Genomic DNA, 14,343 nt, shown 5'->3' with positions numbered 1-14,343 from the left:
AGACCAATAAAAAGATCACTGTCGAGCTTTCTTTCAAAGTCAATATTGGAACAAGAACTTAAGATACCACACCACTTGTCAAGTTTTGGTATAAAATCTGCAATTATCTAAAAAGTATATTAAAAGACTCTTTCGTTTTCTAAATACATGTGTAATTTTCTTTTTGTGTGTCAATGATAACCACAAACTACGCTCTGTGAAGCGACCGTTAAACAGGTCTACGGGGCTCCCTTGGTGGTCCAGCGGTTAAGAAACCTGCCTTGCAATGCGAGGGACACCGGTTCGATCCCTGGTTGCAAAAGCACCACAGCTGATGAGCCCGAGCCCTACAGCCCACAAAGGGCGACTACTGAAGCCCTCGCGCCTGAGCCTGGAGTCTGTGCTCCTCAACAGAGGAAGCCCTGCAGTGAGAAGCCCACACAACTGGAGGGTGGCCCACCCGTCGCAGCCGGAGGAGGCCCCTGCATGGCCATAACGAGCCAGCACAGCCAAAAATAAACTTTAAAAGAGAGAAAATGTTAAAGGAAAAAGGGGTTTATAAAACTGTAAATATTGTCCTGTTTCCCACTAATTCCCTTTTTCTTTAGCAAATAGTTAAAATATTAATTGTACCAACATCAACATGTAATGGGTTTAGAATTAAAATTTTGATATTTTCAAAATTCCTCAGTTAGTATCTAATGAGATATAGATAGATATTATCCCCATAAACAAAAAGTTCTTTAGGGTTTCTAATAATTTATAAGATGGTAAAGGATTCTAGGTTCAAAAAGTTTAAGAACCACTTGCTTAAGAGAGACCACTAATGAATTCACAAGACAAAATGTAAAAATTCACTCCCAATAAATGGGGAGAAAATTTGACCTGGAAGGGAAAGCTGCCAAGTGGCAGTCAAAGGGTACAGAGTTTCTTTAGGGGAGGATATAAGTGGTTTAAAATTAACTGTGGTAATGACTGCATAACTCTGTGCATATATTAAAGCCTACTGAATTGGGCGAGTTTTACGCCATGTAAATCATATCTCCATAATGTTACACTATATGTATCTATCATATAATCCAACAATATCAATCTTAGTTATTCACCCAGGTTTAACATAAACAAATGTCCACACATGGATTCAAAACAGAAACATTCACAGCAACTTCGTTCACAACAGCCAAAACCCAGAAATATCTCAAGTGGCTAACAAGTCACGGTATGTGGTGCGTGCGTGCCAAGTCACTTCAGTCGTGTCCGTCGCTTTGCGATCCTATGGACGGCAGCCGGCCAGGGTCCCCTGTCCACGGGATTCTCCAGGCAAGAACACCGGAGTGGGTTGCCATGCCCTCCTCCAGGGGATCCTCCCGACCCAGGGACTGAACTTGCAGAATGTCTACTGCATTAGCAGGAAGGCTCTTTACCACTAGCACCACCTGGGAAGTCCTGTGGTATGTGGTATACTCACACAATAGAATAGTGTTTGGGGCACAGGAGAGAGAAGGGGTAAATTACAGATACATGCAGGAACACAAATGAATCTAAAAACTTTACGATGAATGAAGGAAGCAAGACATGTTATATGCACAGTAACTTTAGGGAAGACTTATACAATCTATAATAACAGAAGATCAATGGTTGTCTAGGATGATGCTGAGATGGTCTGCAATACTCCAAGGATACTTTTTAGTCATGGGTGTATAATTCTGTTAAAATTCATGAAAACATATAATTTAAATCAGTGTGTCTTACTATGTTTCATTATACCCCATAAAACTGTTAAAAAGTCAACGGAGATAAAGTACAATTCTTTTTTTTTTTTTAAGGTAGAATCCTAAAGATAACTAGTTCATCAAAAAGAAGGCAAGATGAAACAGAGTAAAAAATAACAAATGGGATAAATACAAAATAAATTACAGGATGGGAAACTAAAGCGTCTGCCTACAGTGCGGGAGACCCGGGTTCGATCCCTGGGTCAGGAAGATCCCCTGGAGAAGGAAATGGCACCCCACTCCAGTATTCGTGCCTGGAAAATCCCATGGACGGAGGAGATTGGTTGGCTACTGTCCATGGGGTCACAAAGAGTCGGACACGACTGAGCGACTTCACTATCACTCACTATTAATAACTACATTAAATGTAAACAGACTAAACAAGCCAATTTAAATACAAACACATAGGGTGGGGAAAGGTGTATCAGGCAAATGATAAGAAAGAAAGCTGTGTGGTTTTATCAATATCAGGCCAAGTAAATCTCAAGGCAAACAGTAGCACCAGAGATGAGAGACATTTCACAGTGGTGGAAACTTACACCCAACACTCACAAACGTGTACGCCCCTAACAAGAGAGCTTCACAACACACGCAGTGAGAGCTGACAGAACGGAAGGTGGAGAGTTCATAATTAAGAGACGGAGACTTAAAAGAAGACACAGAGTATTTGAATACTATCAAACTATCTGATTAACTGATATTTACAGAACTGTACTAATCAATTCCAGAATGTGCATATTTTTTTCAAACACATGGGACATTTACCAAAATAGTCCATATGTTAAAAAATATCAAAAGACACCAAAGAAGTGAAGTCATACAGTATATGTTCTTAGGTCACAATAATATTAAATTAGATATAAACAATTAAAAGACATCTAATAAATGCCCAAATATCTGATCTGACAATTAAATAACGTATTTCTAAATAATCCATGGACCAAAAGGTAATAAAAATACAGTCAGAATGTATGGGAAAGCAGTATTTTGAAACTGCATAGCTGTAAGTATTTGAATTAGAAAAAAACTGAAGTGTAGTATTACTGATCTAAGCAAGGGGCTGGGAAACTACAGTACAAACGCCAAGCCTAACACATTGTTTTTGTATGACCAGCAAACCAAAAGTAGTTTTTATATTTTAATATGGTGGTAGGGGGAGGTGGGAATCAAACAAATGACACTATTTTATGACTCATGAAAATTGCATGAAAATCAAATATCAACAACCAAAGTCATACTCATTCATTTATGCATTATCTACAATGGGAGAGTCGAGTAGTAACTGCAATTTCAGACAAGACAGTCTGCAAAGACTTAAATATTACTTATCTGAAATATTTACAGAAAAAGTTTACTAATTCCTAATCTAAGTTCTCGCTTGTATAAGCTGGAAAAGTAAGAGTAAACCAAACATAAAGTAGAAAGAAATATTAAAAATAACAAGTAGAAATCAAATAGACAGTGGAAAGAAAAGAGAAAATGTACAAAGGCAGATGTTGGTTCTTTGAAAAAGTAATAAAACTGATAAAGCTCCAGTTGCAAAGGGATCAAAACAAAAATAAATTGTTCACATCAGGAGTGAAAAGAAGAACATCATTATAGATCCTACAGAGACTATTAGGTTAATAGAGAAATACTGCAAAGACTTTATATCTAATAACTTGACAACTTCAACGAATAGACAAATTCCCTGGAAAACACGTATGACCAAAATTCAAACAGAAATAGAGAAGCTAAAGAAGTTCATATGTATTAAAGAAATCAAATTTATAGTAAAAAGTTATCACACAAAGAAATCCAAGTCACATTCCAAAAATCCCTCTCCAGAATTCACCACTGAATTCTACTAATAATTTAAGGTTGAGATAATACTCCGTCACTACAAGCTCTTTCAGAAACAGAGAAGCAGACGGACAGTTCCTGGGTCATGATCTGATGCATAACTCTGACCCTCAGAATCTCAAAAGTATTACAAATCAAAACTACAGACCAAACCCTCATGAGCACAGACACAAAACATCTTTAAGAACAACAACAAAACACGGCAGCAAACTGTATCCAGCCATACAAGTTTAATTTTCAGTTAAAAAAATTCATGTCCTACTCCACATTAAAAGAGCAAAATCTGGAGAACATCTCAATCCAATATAATAAAATCTTACAGCAAACTAGGAACAGAAGGGAACTTCCTCAAACAGACAGAAGATAACTATGACAGACATACATACCTAATGTAAACAAACTCTCTTCCCCTAAGACCAGTAACAAGACAAATGTTTGCTTTTACCACTTCGACTAAATGTCCTAGAGGTCCTAACCAATGCAATAATGAAGAAAAAGAAATACAAGGTCTAGAAATCAGAAAAGGAAATCATATCTGGTATATAATATGATTATATATGTATAAAACCCTATGAAATCTTAAAGACTAGAATGATTAAGTAAACCTAGCAATTTTACACAGTATCCCAGTCAACACAGAAAAATTAATTATATTTATATATATTACAACAAACAAAGTAAAAACTTTAAATGTATTATATCATTTAAAACAGCACCATAAAACATCAAATACCTGAGAACAGAACTAATTAGTATGTGTAACACCCTCACATTAGCACAAAAAAATTAAAAACACTTATATTAACACTGAGATTTATCATGATCACGAACTGGCAGACTCAATACAGCTAAGACGTACAGTCTCACCAAATGATATATACATGTGATACAGTATTATAATCCCAGTAGGTTTTCTTTGGAGAAATAGACAAGCTAATTCTAAAACTGACATGTAAGTATAAGGGATCTAAAGTAGTATTTAAAATGCTATCTTTTATCTCAGTATCTTAAATACAGTGGTGTTGTCTTTTTCAAAATTTGGGTAGGGGTTGGCAGCTAGTGTTTATTGAGTATCAGGTACTTTACAACCATCATTTGGTATTTTACAGATTAAAAAAAAACTTAGGCTCAATGAATTTAGACAACTTACAATGTTAATTATAACAATAATGACTATAATAAATAGCTTGTCCAAGATTAGAAAAATTAAAAGCAAGTATCACAGTCAATCACCCGTCGCTGGGCACTGCTGTGTGCCCCGTGTCATTCTCAGCGCTTCCAGTTAACACGCTCTTACAAACACTTAAGCTTTCAAACCACATGACGTTGTTACTAGCATCTCTGTATTACAGGAGAGGAAACTGAGAGTTAAATACCTCAGTTAAATAAGCACAGGAGAGTTAAATAACTCGGCCAGGGTTACACAGCTTTCACCAGCAACACTGGCACTGAAACTGATGCGCCTGGTTTCAGACCCTGAGCCCGTGACTGCTGTGCACGACTGCCTCTCCAACAAGGGACAAGCTGGGATCTAACCCAGGTACAATTTGACTGTCTCAAAGCAGTCACATGGTATCTTCATAGCATGACCTACCTTATGTAAGGACTGAAAATTTTCTTGATGAAAGAAACAAAGAATTGAGTCTTTCTATGCTACTGACTTGGTCATTTATTTATATTCTATCAAAGTTGAAGCTTATTTTGTCTAGGAAAAACCTTTACCCTCGTATTTTTTCATGAATCATCATCCTCTGTCTTCAGTTTTTCTGACTGGGTGACAGACTACTCTTATTTCTACAAGGGTCTTTTTTAAATCCAAGTTAGTTAGAAAATTTCTTATGCAGCCACTGGCTTCTTTGGTTCCTTTTCTTTCTCTTCTTTTGAACTTTTAAAAGTATATGGTTAAAATGGAACTTTATAGACAGGTCTTGCTTTCTCTTTTGAGCTGTCTTCTTTCTCAGGTGTCTGATATTGCTCTCATGCTTGTCTTATGACTCTGGCTTTTTGAAACTTGGTCTCTGAATATCAACTAGGCTTTCTGCTCTTCTTTACTGTTATGATTTCTAGTTTGAAGTAACAGTTGAAACTGGACATGGAACAACACATTGGTTCCAAATAGGAAAAGGAGTACATCAAGGCTGTAGATTGTTACCCTGCTTATTTAACTTATATGCAGAGCACATCATGAGAAACACTGGGCTGGAAGAAGCACAAGCTGGAATCAAGGTTGCCAGGAGAAATATCAATAACCTCAGATATGCAGATGACACCACTCTATGGCAGAAAGTGAAGAGGAACTAAAAAGCCTCTTGATGAAAGTGAAAGAGGAGAGTGAAAAAGTTGACTTAAAGCTCAACATTCAGAAAACTAAGATCATGGCATCCAGTCCCATCACTTCATGGCAAACAGATGGGGAAACAGTGGAAACAGTGGCTGACTTTATTTCTGGGGGCTCCAAAATCACTGCAGATGGTGACTGCAGCTGTAAAATTAAAAGATGCTTACTCCTTGGAAGGAAAGTTATGACCAACCTAGACAGCATATTAAAAAGCAGAGACATTACTTTGCCAACAAAGGTCCGTCTAGTCAAGCTTATGGTTTTTCCAGTAGTCGTGTATGGATGTGAGACTTGGACTATAAAGAAAGCTGAGTGCCAAAGAATTGATGCTTTTGAACTGTGGTGTTGGAGAAGACTCTTGAGAGTCCCTTGGACTGCAAGAGATCTAACCAGTCCATTCTAAAGGAGATCAGTCCTGGGTGTTCATTGAAGGACTGATGTTGAAGTTGAAACTCCAATACTTTGGCCACCTGATGCAAGGAGCTGACTCATTTGAAAAGACCCCTGATGCTTGGAAAGACTGAAGGCAGGAGGAGAAGGGCACGGCAAAGGATGAGATGGTTGGATGGCATCACCGACTCAATGGACATGAGTCTGGGTAAATTCCGGGAGTTGGTGATGGACAGGGAGGCCTGGCGTGCTGCAGTCCATGGCGTCGTAAAGAGTCGGACACAACTGAGCGACTGAACTGAACTCAACTTCTAGTTTCAACGGCTGCTGGTATTCTTTCCAGTTTAGTATCACTGATCCATTTTTATTAACATTTTGCTAATAAGTTTTAATCTGTATTCTAGCTCTAACTTGATATAAAGGTCATTAGAATACTTAGATAATTTAATAAACATATATTGTTCATTTAAGAGGTGTGTATTAGTGTACTATTAACATAAATACATAGTAAAACCTATTATTAAGAATAATGCATTATTAAGAAGATGGTTTAATAACAATTTAGATAAGAAAGAATTAACAATTAGAAGCCAGTATAAGCTTCCCAGGTGGCTCACTGGTAAAAAGTCTCCCTGCCAATGCAAGAGGTGCAGGTTCAATCCCAAGGTTGGGATGATCCCACGTAAAAGGAAATGGCAACCTGCTCCAGTATTCCTGCCGGGAAATCCCAGGGACACAAAGTCTGGCGGGCTACAGTCCATGGGGTTGCAAAGAGTCAACACAACTTAGCAAATAAGCAACACAACAGCATAACATCATTAGGATAATAAATGACAAAATCATCTTTTAATTTACTTCTAACAAAAGGACAGTAGATAGGAAAAGAAACAGTATACTCTGATTTCAGTAAGGCATTCAAATCCTAATTATCACAATAATCTTACTGAATATAAGAATGAAATCTGGGATGAATTAAATGAATTTATAGCTGTGGTGAAAACCTTGCTCAAAAATATTAATTAATGAATAAGATATTAGCTTGCAAACAGGTTTTTATTGGCCTAATCCACTAATGGATAGGCATTAATAACAAAATTTTAGTTTTTTGCTTAAAAAAAAATAACCGACAACCCTGAATGTTTGAACTGACATGGGCAAAAATCTGCTGACCAACAAAGAACGAAAACTACTAAATGAAAAAAAAAAAAAAGAAAGCATGACTAACATGAACAGAAGTCAGAAGACACAGGGAAGAAAAAAAACCCAAAAACCTATTTTCATTTCTGGTTGTTACCTTTCAGGAACAAGGTAACCAAGAAAAAGCTGACCAAGATGCTAACCTATTATCATATAATGCCATATAATGAAAACTAGAACTATTTAGCCAGGACGGTGACTGAGTGTTTGCACTTGCACAAGGAGAAAAAGAACATGTGAGGCAAGGAAAGGGTAGGTATACTTTCTTCAAGATGAGGAAGAACTTCACAATATTCAGAGCTGTTCAGAGAATGAACTTGACACAGTGATGTTCTCATCAACAGGGCTAAGGACAACCCAACAGAAACTTAAAGATTCAAGAATTCTTGTTTCTGGAAGGAATTTCATCTTTTTTATACAATAATACTACAATATTTATAGGCCTATGTAAATTAACTCATAGAAACTTTTAAAAATTATACTTAAAATTAGCAAAAGAAATCCATCATTACGAAAAAACAACACTTTACTTTTCTACCAAAGTGACAAATTTACACTATAAGCAACTTATTATATATAATAATCCGAAGTAAGAACACAACAGTAGTCAACAGTGATAATAAAATCAACGAAAAATGAATGATAACACTATTATTTACAGAGTACATTAGAACTTCTCAAACTGCTTTTCCACCTGTTTGCCATCTAATCTGAAAACAACTCTGAGGCAGACAAGGCAGTTAGTATGAGTCCCATTTTACTGTCTTCTTGAGGCTAAGAGGGCAAAATGACTTTCCTCAGAATTCAAGTTGGTCCACAGGAGGAAGTATGAATCTAGAGCTCATGCCTCCTGGTTAGTGCCCCTTCTTTCTTTCTTTTGCCACATGGCCAGTGGGGTCTTAGTTCCCTGACCAGAAACTGAATCCAGGCCCACGGCAGTGGGAGTGCCAAGTCTTGACCATGGACCCCCAGGGAATTCCCCATTCTTTCTTTAATAACTTTGTTCTCCCTTCAATGAATACGACATTTTCATTGTACAACGGTTAGAATTCAGATAAATCATCTTCCTAATTAGACAACGTATCAATATTAACAAGAAACTTTAACTTATGTTTGAAATGAATAAAAAAGAAATAACTCAAATAAATGACTAAGAAAAAATTTCTTTTACTTCCCAAAATACTAAGCTGAAAAAACAGAAGGCTAACAGGATCAGTTAAGTAGAATACTGTTTTCTTGACCAACCATTAAATATTTTACATGTAAATACTCAACACCAAAATGGAGACACACTTCGTTAAATGGGGCTCTAGCAATATTAGATTTCTCATCTTCATAAGCTTAAAGAACACAATCTAAGTTTCCTTTTTAATGATATAATTATCAGGTAAAACCATTACCTTGGGTGTGCTTCCTTTAATGAATTTTTTAATTGAAGACAACAAGCCGGTTTCATTCTTCGGTGGTTTTTCTCCTCCTGAAGGCAGGCTGTCATCAACTTCTGAGTATTTCCTCTTTGCTCTGGCAGTGCGTTGTGTTTGGATTTGATTTGATTGCTGAGAAGCCTTCCGTGTTCTCAGCCTCATCTTTTATGGGTGCCACATGTAAAACTATAAAAGAAAAATAATCAGGTTATTAAAATTAAGCCTAGTGTACCCACGTGTGCCCAGTTTACCTAGGTTTGTAGAATCTTAGTTTCCCTGATGGGGATCAAAACCAGGCCCTCAGCACGGACAGTGCAGAGTCCTAACCTCTAGAGCACCAGAGAATTCCCAAGAAACTAACTTTTTAACTGAAAGGCATAGTGCTTTGAATTTTATTACATTCTCCCAAATAACCTTCCCACAACTTCTGAAATATTACACCCTGTGATCTAATAGAGTGTGCACGTCCCTTTCAGAATACTGTAGTGCCTCCATCCTTGCTGACACTATCATTCATTTAATCACTCATTCGTTCAACAAGTATTTACTGGGTAAGTAAGTACCTGGTAAAACAAGAGAGAGAAGGTTTTTACCCTCAGGAGATCACAATGTAGTGGAAAAAACCCTTAAGTCATTGAATGAATTAGTTCCAAGAACACAATTCTAATAATCAACAAGTACAAAAGTGTGGCAAGATTGAGTCAATCATTTTACAGGATTTGATCTTACCACATGCGTCGATCCTTTAAAAACCAAACTCATCTGGCTCAAGCTGCCGGAGTAGAAGGATGGTGCTCATCTTCTGCGAGAGCACAAAACTCCAACTAGCCGCTGAACGACCAAGGACAGGAGGACACTGGAACCCACCAGAAAAAGACACCCCACGTCCAAAGACAAAGCAGCAGCCTCAGTGAGATGACGGGAGGGGCACAATCACAATAAAATCAAATCCCATGCCCACCGGCTGGGTGACCCACAAACTGGAGAACAGTAATACCAAAGAAGTTCTCCCACTGTTGTAAAGGTTCTGAACCCCACGTCAGGCTTCCCAGCCTGGGGATCCGACAAAGGGACTGGGAATCCCCAGGGAATCTGGCCTTGAAGGCCAGCAGGATTTGTTTACAGGACTTCCACAGGACTGGGGGAAACAGAAGCTGCAGTCTTGGAGGGCACAAACACTCCTGCACACACCAAGACCCAGAGGAAAGGAGCAGGACCCCACAGGAGACAGAGCAGAGACACCAACTGGCATTGAAGAGTCTCCTGTGGGTGTGGAGGTCGGCAGGGGCTCAGCACAGAGATGGGGTGCTGGCGGCAGCAGGTGGGGCAGGCCCCCTCGGCATAAACCCTCTTGGAAGTCCCTCTTGGAAGTCCCCATTAACCCTACCACAGAGCCTGTAGAACCCAGGGCCAAACGACTACCAGGGAGGGAGTGAAACCCCACCCATCGGCAGATAACTGGGTTAAAGTTTTACTGAGCAAGGCCCTGCCCACCAGAGCAAGACCCAGTTTTTCCCACCACCAGTTCCTGCCTCTGCATCTTCTCCATTAGAAGAAGTAAGAACCACAGTCCCACAGTGGCTTAAACAGAAACCACATTATCGAAATTTAATTAGGAAGAAAAAGCAGAAAGTTATGTCCCAGATGAAGGGACAAGATAAAACCCCAGAAAATCTAAATGAAGTGGAGATATGCAACTTTCCAGAAAAAGAATTCAGAATAATCATAGTGAAGATGATCCAGGATCTTGGGAAAACAATGGAGAAGATGCAAGAAATATTTACCAAAGACCAGCAAGAACCAAAGAACAGAAGTGAACAGTACCCTAGAAGGAACAGGATAACTGAGGCAGAAGAACAGGTAAATGACTGCAGGACAGAAAAGTGGAAACCACCGCCACACAACATAATATAGGAAGAAGGCGGCAAAAAAAGAAGACAGCCTAACAGACCTCTAGAACAACGTTCAACACAACAACATTCACATCACAGGGTCCCAGAAGGAGGAGAGAGAGAGAAAGGACCTGAGAAAACACCTAAAGAGATAATAGCTAAAAACTTCCCTAACATGGGAAAGGAAATAGTCAACCAAGTTCAGGAAGCACAGAGTCCCAGGCAGGATAAACCCAAGAAGAAACACAACAAGATGCATAATAACCAAACTGACAAAAGTTAAAGACAGAGATAAAATACTAAAAGTAACAATGGAAAAACGACAAATAACATACAAGGGAACTCCCATGAGGCTATTAGCTGATTTTTCAACAGTAACTCTACAAGCCAGAAGGGAATGGCATGATATATTTAAAGTGATGAAAGGGAAGAACCTATAGCCAAGAATACTCTACCCAGCAAGACTCAGATTTGATGGAGAAATCAAAAGCTTTCCAGTCAAGCAAAAGCTAAGAGAATTCAGCACCATCAAACCACCTTTATAGCAAACGCTAAAGGAACGTCTCTAGACAGGAAACAAGTGAAGGAAAAGACCTACCTACAGAAAATAAACCCAAAACAATTAAGAAAACTGTAATAGGATCAAATAAACCAACCAAAAGACAGAGGCTGGCTGGGAGATGAAAACATGTGCATGCATGCACTTCCACTCACCACGTCACTCTGCTTGACCCCTCCCCCCATTGTTTGTAATTATTTTATACTGTTAATCATGTTCCCATTATGGCTTGCAATTGTAATTTTTATTTTTTGTCAGGCTGTTGATTGTGAAAACTGACAAATATCTTTTACTATCGTGATTATGTAACTATTACTCACTTAATACTACTGCATCATGATTGGTCAACAGAACAATGATAGAACTCTGTATCATCCAGAACTACTATTTAATAGAAACACCTGTAATCACTTTTTAAAATCCAGATGCATATCAGAATTATCTTGACATTTTTTGAAAAATACAAATGCCCAAGTATTGATTTTTTCCTCCAGAGCTCCGGACATGCTTCTAACGAGCAGCCGTGTTTAAAGCACCTGGACTATATGATGATCTTTGATCTGGCCTGTTTCCCTTTCCCTATTTCATACTCAGTGTTCCCATTTCGGAGAAGGCAATGGCACCCCACTCCAGTACTCTTGCCTGGAAAATCCCATGGACGGAGGAGCCTGGTAGGCTGCAGTCCATGGGGTCGCTAAGAGTCGGACACGACTAAGTGACTTCACTTTCACTTTTCACTTTCATGCACTGGAGAAGGAAATGGCAACCCACTCCAGTGCTCTTGCCGGGAGAATCCCAGGGACGGGGGAGCCTGGTGGGCTGCCGTCTATGGGGCTGCACAGAGTCAGACACGACTGAAGCGACTTAGCAGCAGCAGCAGTTCCCATTTCACTTAGTTTATGTTTTCCAATTTTTCCATCTTTTTTTTTTTTTGATGTTCCTTCTCAACCTTTATCAAGCATAGTAGAAAAGCTTTGCACAGATATATATAAATAGTATATACAACACATGTATTTTAGAAACTTACGAATTTTTGCCTAACTAAAACTTTATGACATTTTGATTCCACTTGTTTGATTTAGTATGAATAGAATGCTAAACTTCTAATTTAAAAAAAAAACAGATATGCATCAAGCAACAAAGGTTTATTGTACACCACAGGGAACTACAGTCAGTATCTTGTGAAGTGAAGTAAAAGTCGCTCAGTCGTGTCTGACTCTTTGTGACCCAATGGACTATACAGTCCATGGAATTCTCCAGGCCAGAATACTGGCTTGGGTAGCCTTTCCCTTCTCCAGGGGATCTTCCCAACCCAGAGATCGAACCCAGGTCTCCTGCACTGCAGACTGATTCTTTACCAGCTGATCCACAACGGAAGCCCAAGAATACTGGAGTGCGTAGCCTATCCCTTCTCCAGCAGATCTTCCTGACCCAGGAATTGAACTGGGGTCTCCTGCATTGCAGGCAGATTCTTTACCAACTTATCAGGAAGCCAACCTTTCAAAATCTCAGGTTATCTCCATTTGCACTTGCAATTCCTAGCCCCTTTCAGTGTTTTTCAGATGGCTATCACTGCTTCAGCGGCAAATCCGAACGGAAAACATCCAGGCACAGCATTATCCAATAGAACTTTCTGCAACAATGGAAATACTCTGTGTCTGCACTGTCCCATAGGGCAGCCACTAGACGTGGGTGGAAACCAAGTGCTTAACATGTAATTAGTGTGACTGAGGAATTGAATTTTTAATTTCACTTAGTTTTTATTAATTTAATTTTAAATAGCCACCTGTGCCTAGTGGCTATCATATTAGAGAGTGCATGTCTAAGGGACGAATCTTGTAACAACTTATAATGGAAAATAATATACACGTGTACCTGAATCACCAGCTGCGCACCGGGAACACTGTGAACCTACTGCGCCAGTGACACGTACAAAGGAAAAAGCTAGCACCACAAAGAAAAGACGAGGGCATCAGTCTGAACTCTCATTTTACTGGTGAGAAAAGTAATGACTGGCAAAGTTGTCCCAAGACTCAGTAGTTGAGAATATTCCCCGAATTAGAATCTGTTAAAGAGACAACTGAGAAAAGAGTGAAAACTACTATACTAAGAATCAAGAGATGTTACTTCTAATCCTACTTCAATCATCACTAAACTATAGCCCCTTAACTATTTTTTCCCCTGTATATTGAATACATTCATCTTGACGCTCAAAATGGAAATGGATTTAGAAAAGGCTGTAAAGTGCAGAGGACATACAACTACTCACAGCAGTGAGCACAGTCCCAGAAAGGTCTGACCTGTTAGGCACGCTAAACTCCTAAAGGTACAGGAATTCTTGGCAAAGAGCAGGGTCTTACAGACAAATGAGGAAGCTGAAGTGATGTCTTTAATAACCCAACACAATGTCCACAGAAGAAGAGTTAGGATGCCTCCCTTTTTTAAAATACAGAAAGTGCACACACGCACACACACAAAATCTATTTCAACCAAAAACCCAAACTCAAAGGCTTCACCAGAAGAGTACTAAAATATCTTTCCATTGTTTTTCATCACCAAATGGTGCTCAGTTTTTAAGTTGTCATCCCCAAATAAAATAAATACTGCCTTTTTTCCTAAAAAGTCAATATGAACTTCTAAGGGATTTACTCAAGGCATGTATTACTAAAAACTCTACAGTGTAAAAATTTTAATTTTTTGTTCTTCAGCACAGCACTCCTTAGAAAAGGAAAATTCCCATATAGCAAATGCATAGGGGAATTTTTCACAAAGAAAGCTGTTTGTATTTGATTTAAATTTTTAAAAATATTTTCAAAAATATCTATGAATGAACCTATCTTAAGTCCAGAATCATTCAAAGAAAATGAAATTCTGACATCACTGTCGGCCACCATGCTCACTGGTTTCTGTACCGTCTATGGCACAGTATAGCAAAAGCAGCCTAAGACAA

The 14,343-nt window shown here is 38.7% G+C and overlaps 1 protein-coding gene across 5 annotated transcripts in view; it reads right to left on the bottom strand.

Annotated features, from left to right (window-relative positions):
* CTDSPL2 (CTD small phosphatase like 2) overlaps positions 1-14,343 on the bottom strand; it is a 76,116-nt gene that overhangs the window by 41,864 nt on the left and 19,909 nt on the right. For all 5 annotated transcript variants that reach the window (XR_009738887.1, XM_061429713.1, XM_061429716.1 and 2 more), the window contains exon 2: positions 8,919-9,128. Coding sequence is in view for 4 of the 5 variants with exons in the window: in XM_061429713.1 (XP_061285697.1) it covers positions 8,919-9,104 (186 nt within the window). In the remaining variant the exon portion in view is untranslated. The remainder of the gene's footprint in view (positions 1-8,918; positions 9,129-14,343) is intronic.

This window comes from Bos javanicus, chromosome 10 (genome assembly GCF_032452875.1).
Source record: "Bos javanicus breed banteng chromosome 10, ARS-OSU_banteng_1.0, whole genome shotgun sequence".
Lineage (NCBI taxonomy): Eukaryota > Metazoa > Chordata > Mammalia > Artiodactyla > Bovidae > Bos > Bos javanicus.
This window is presented reverse-complemented; position numbering and strand designations above follow the sequence as displayed.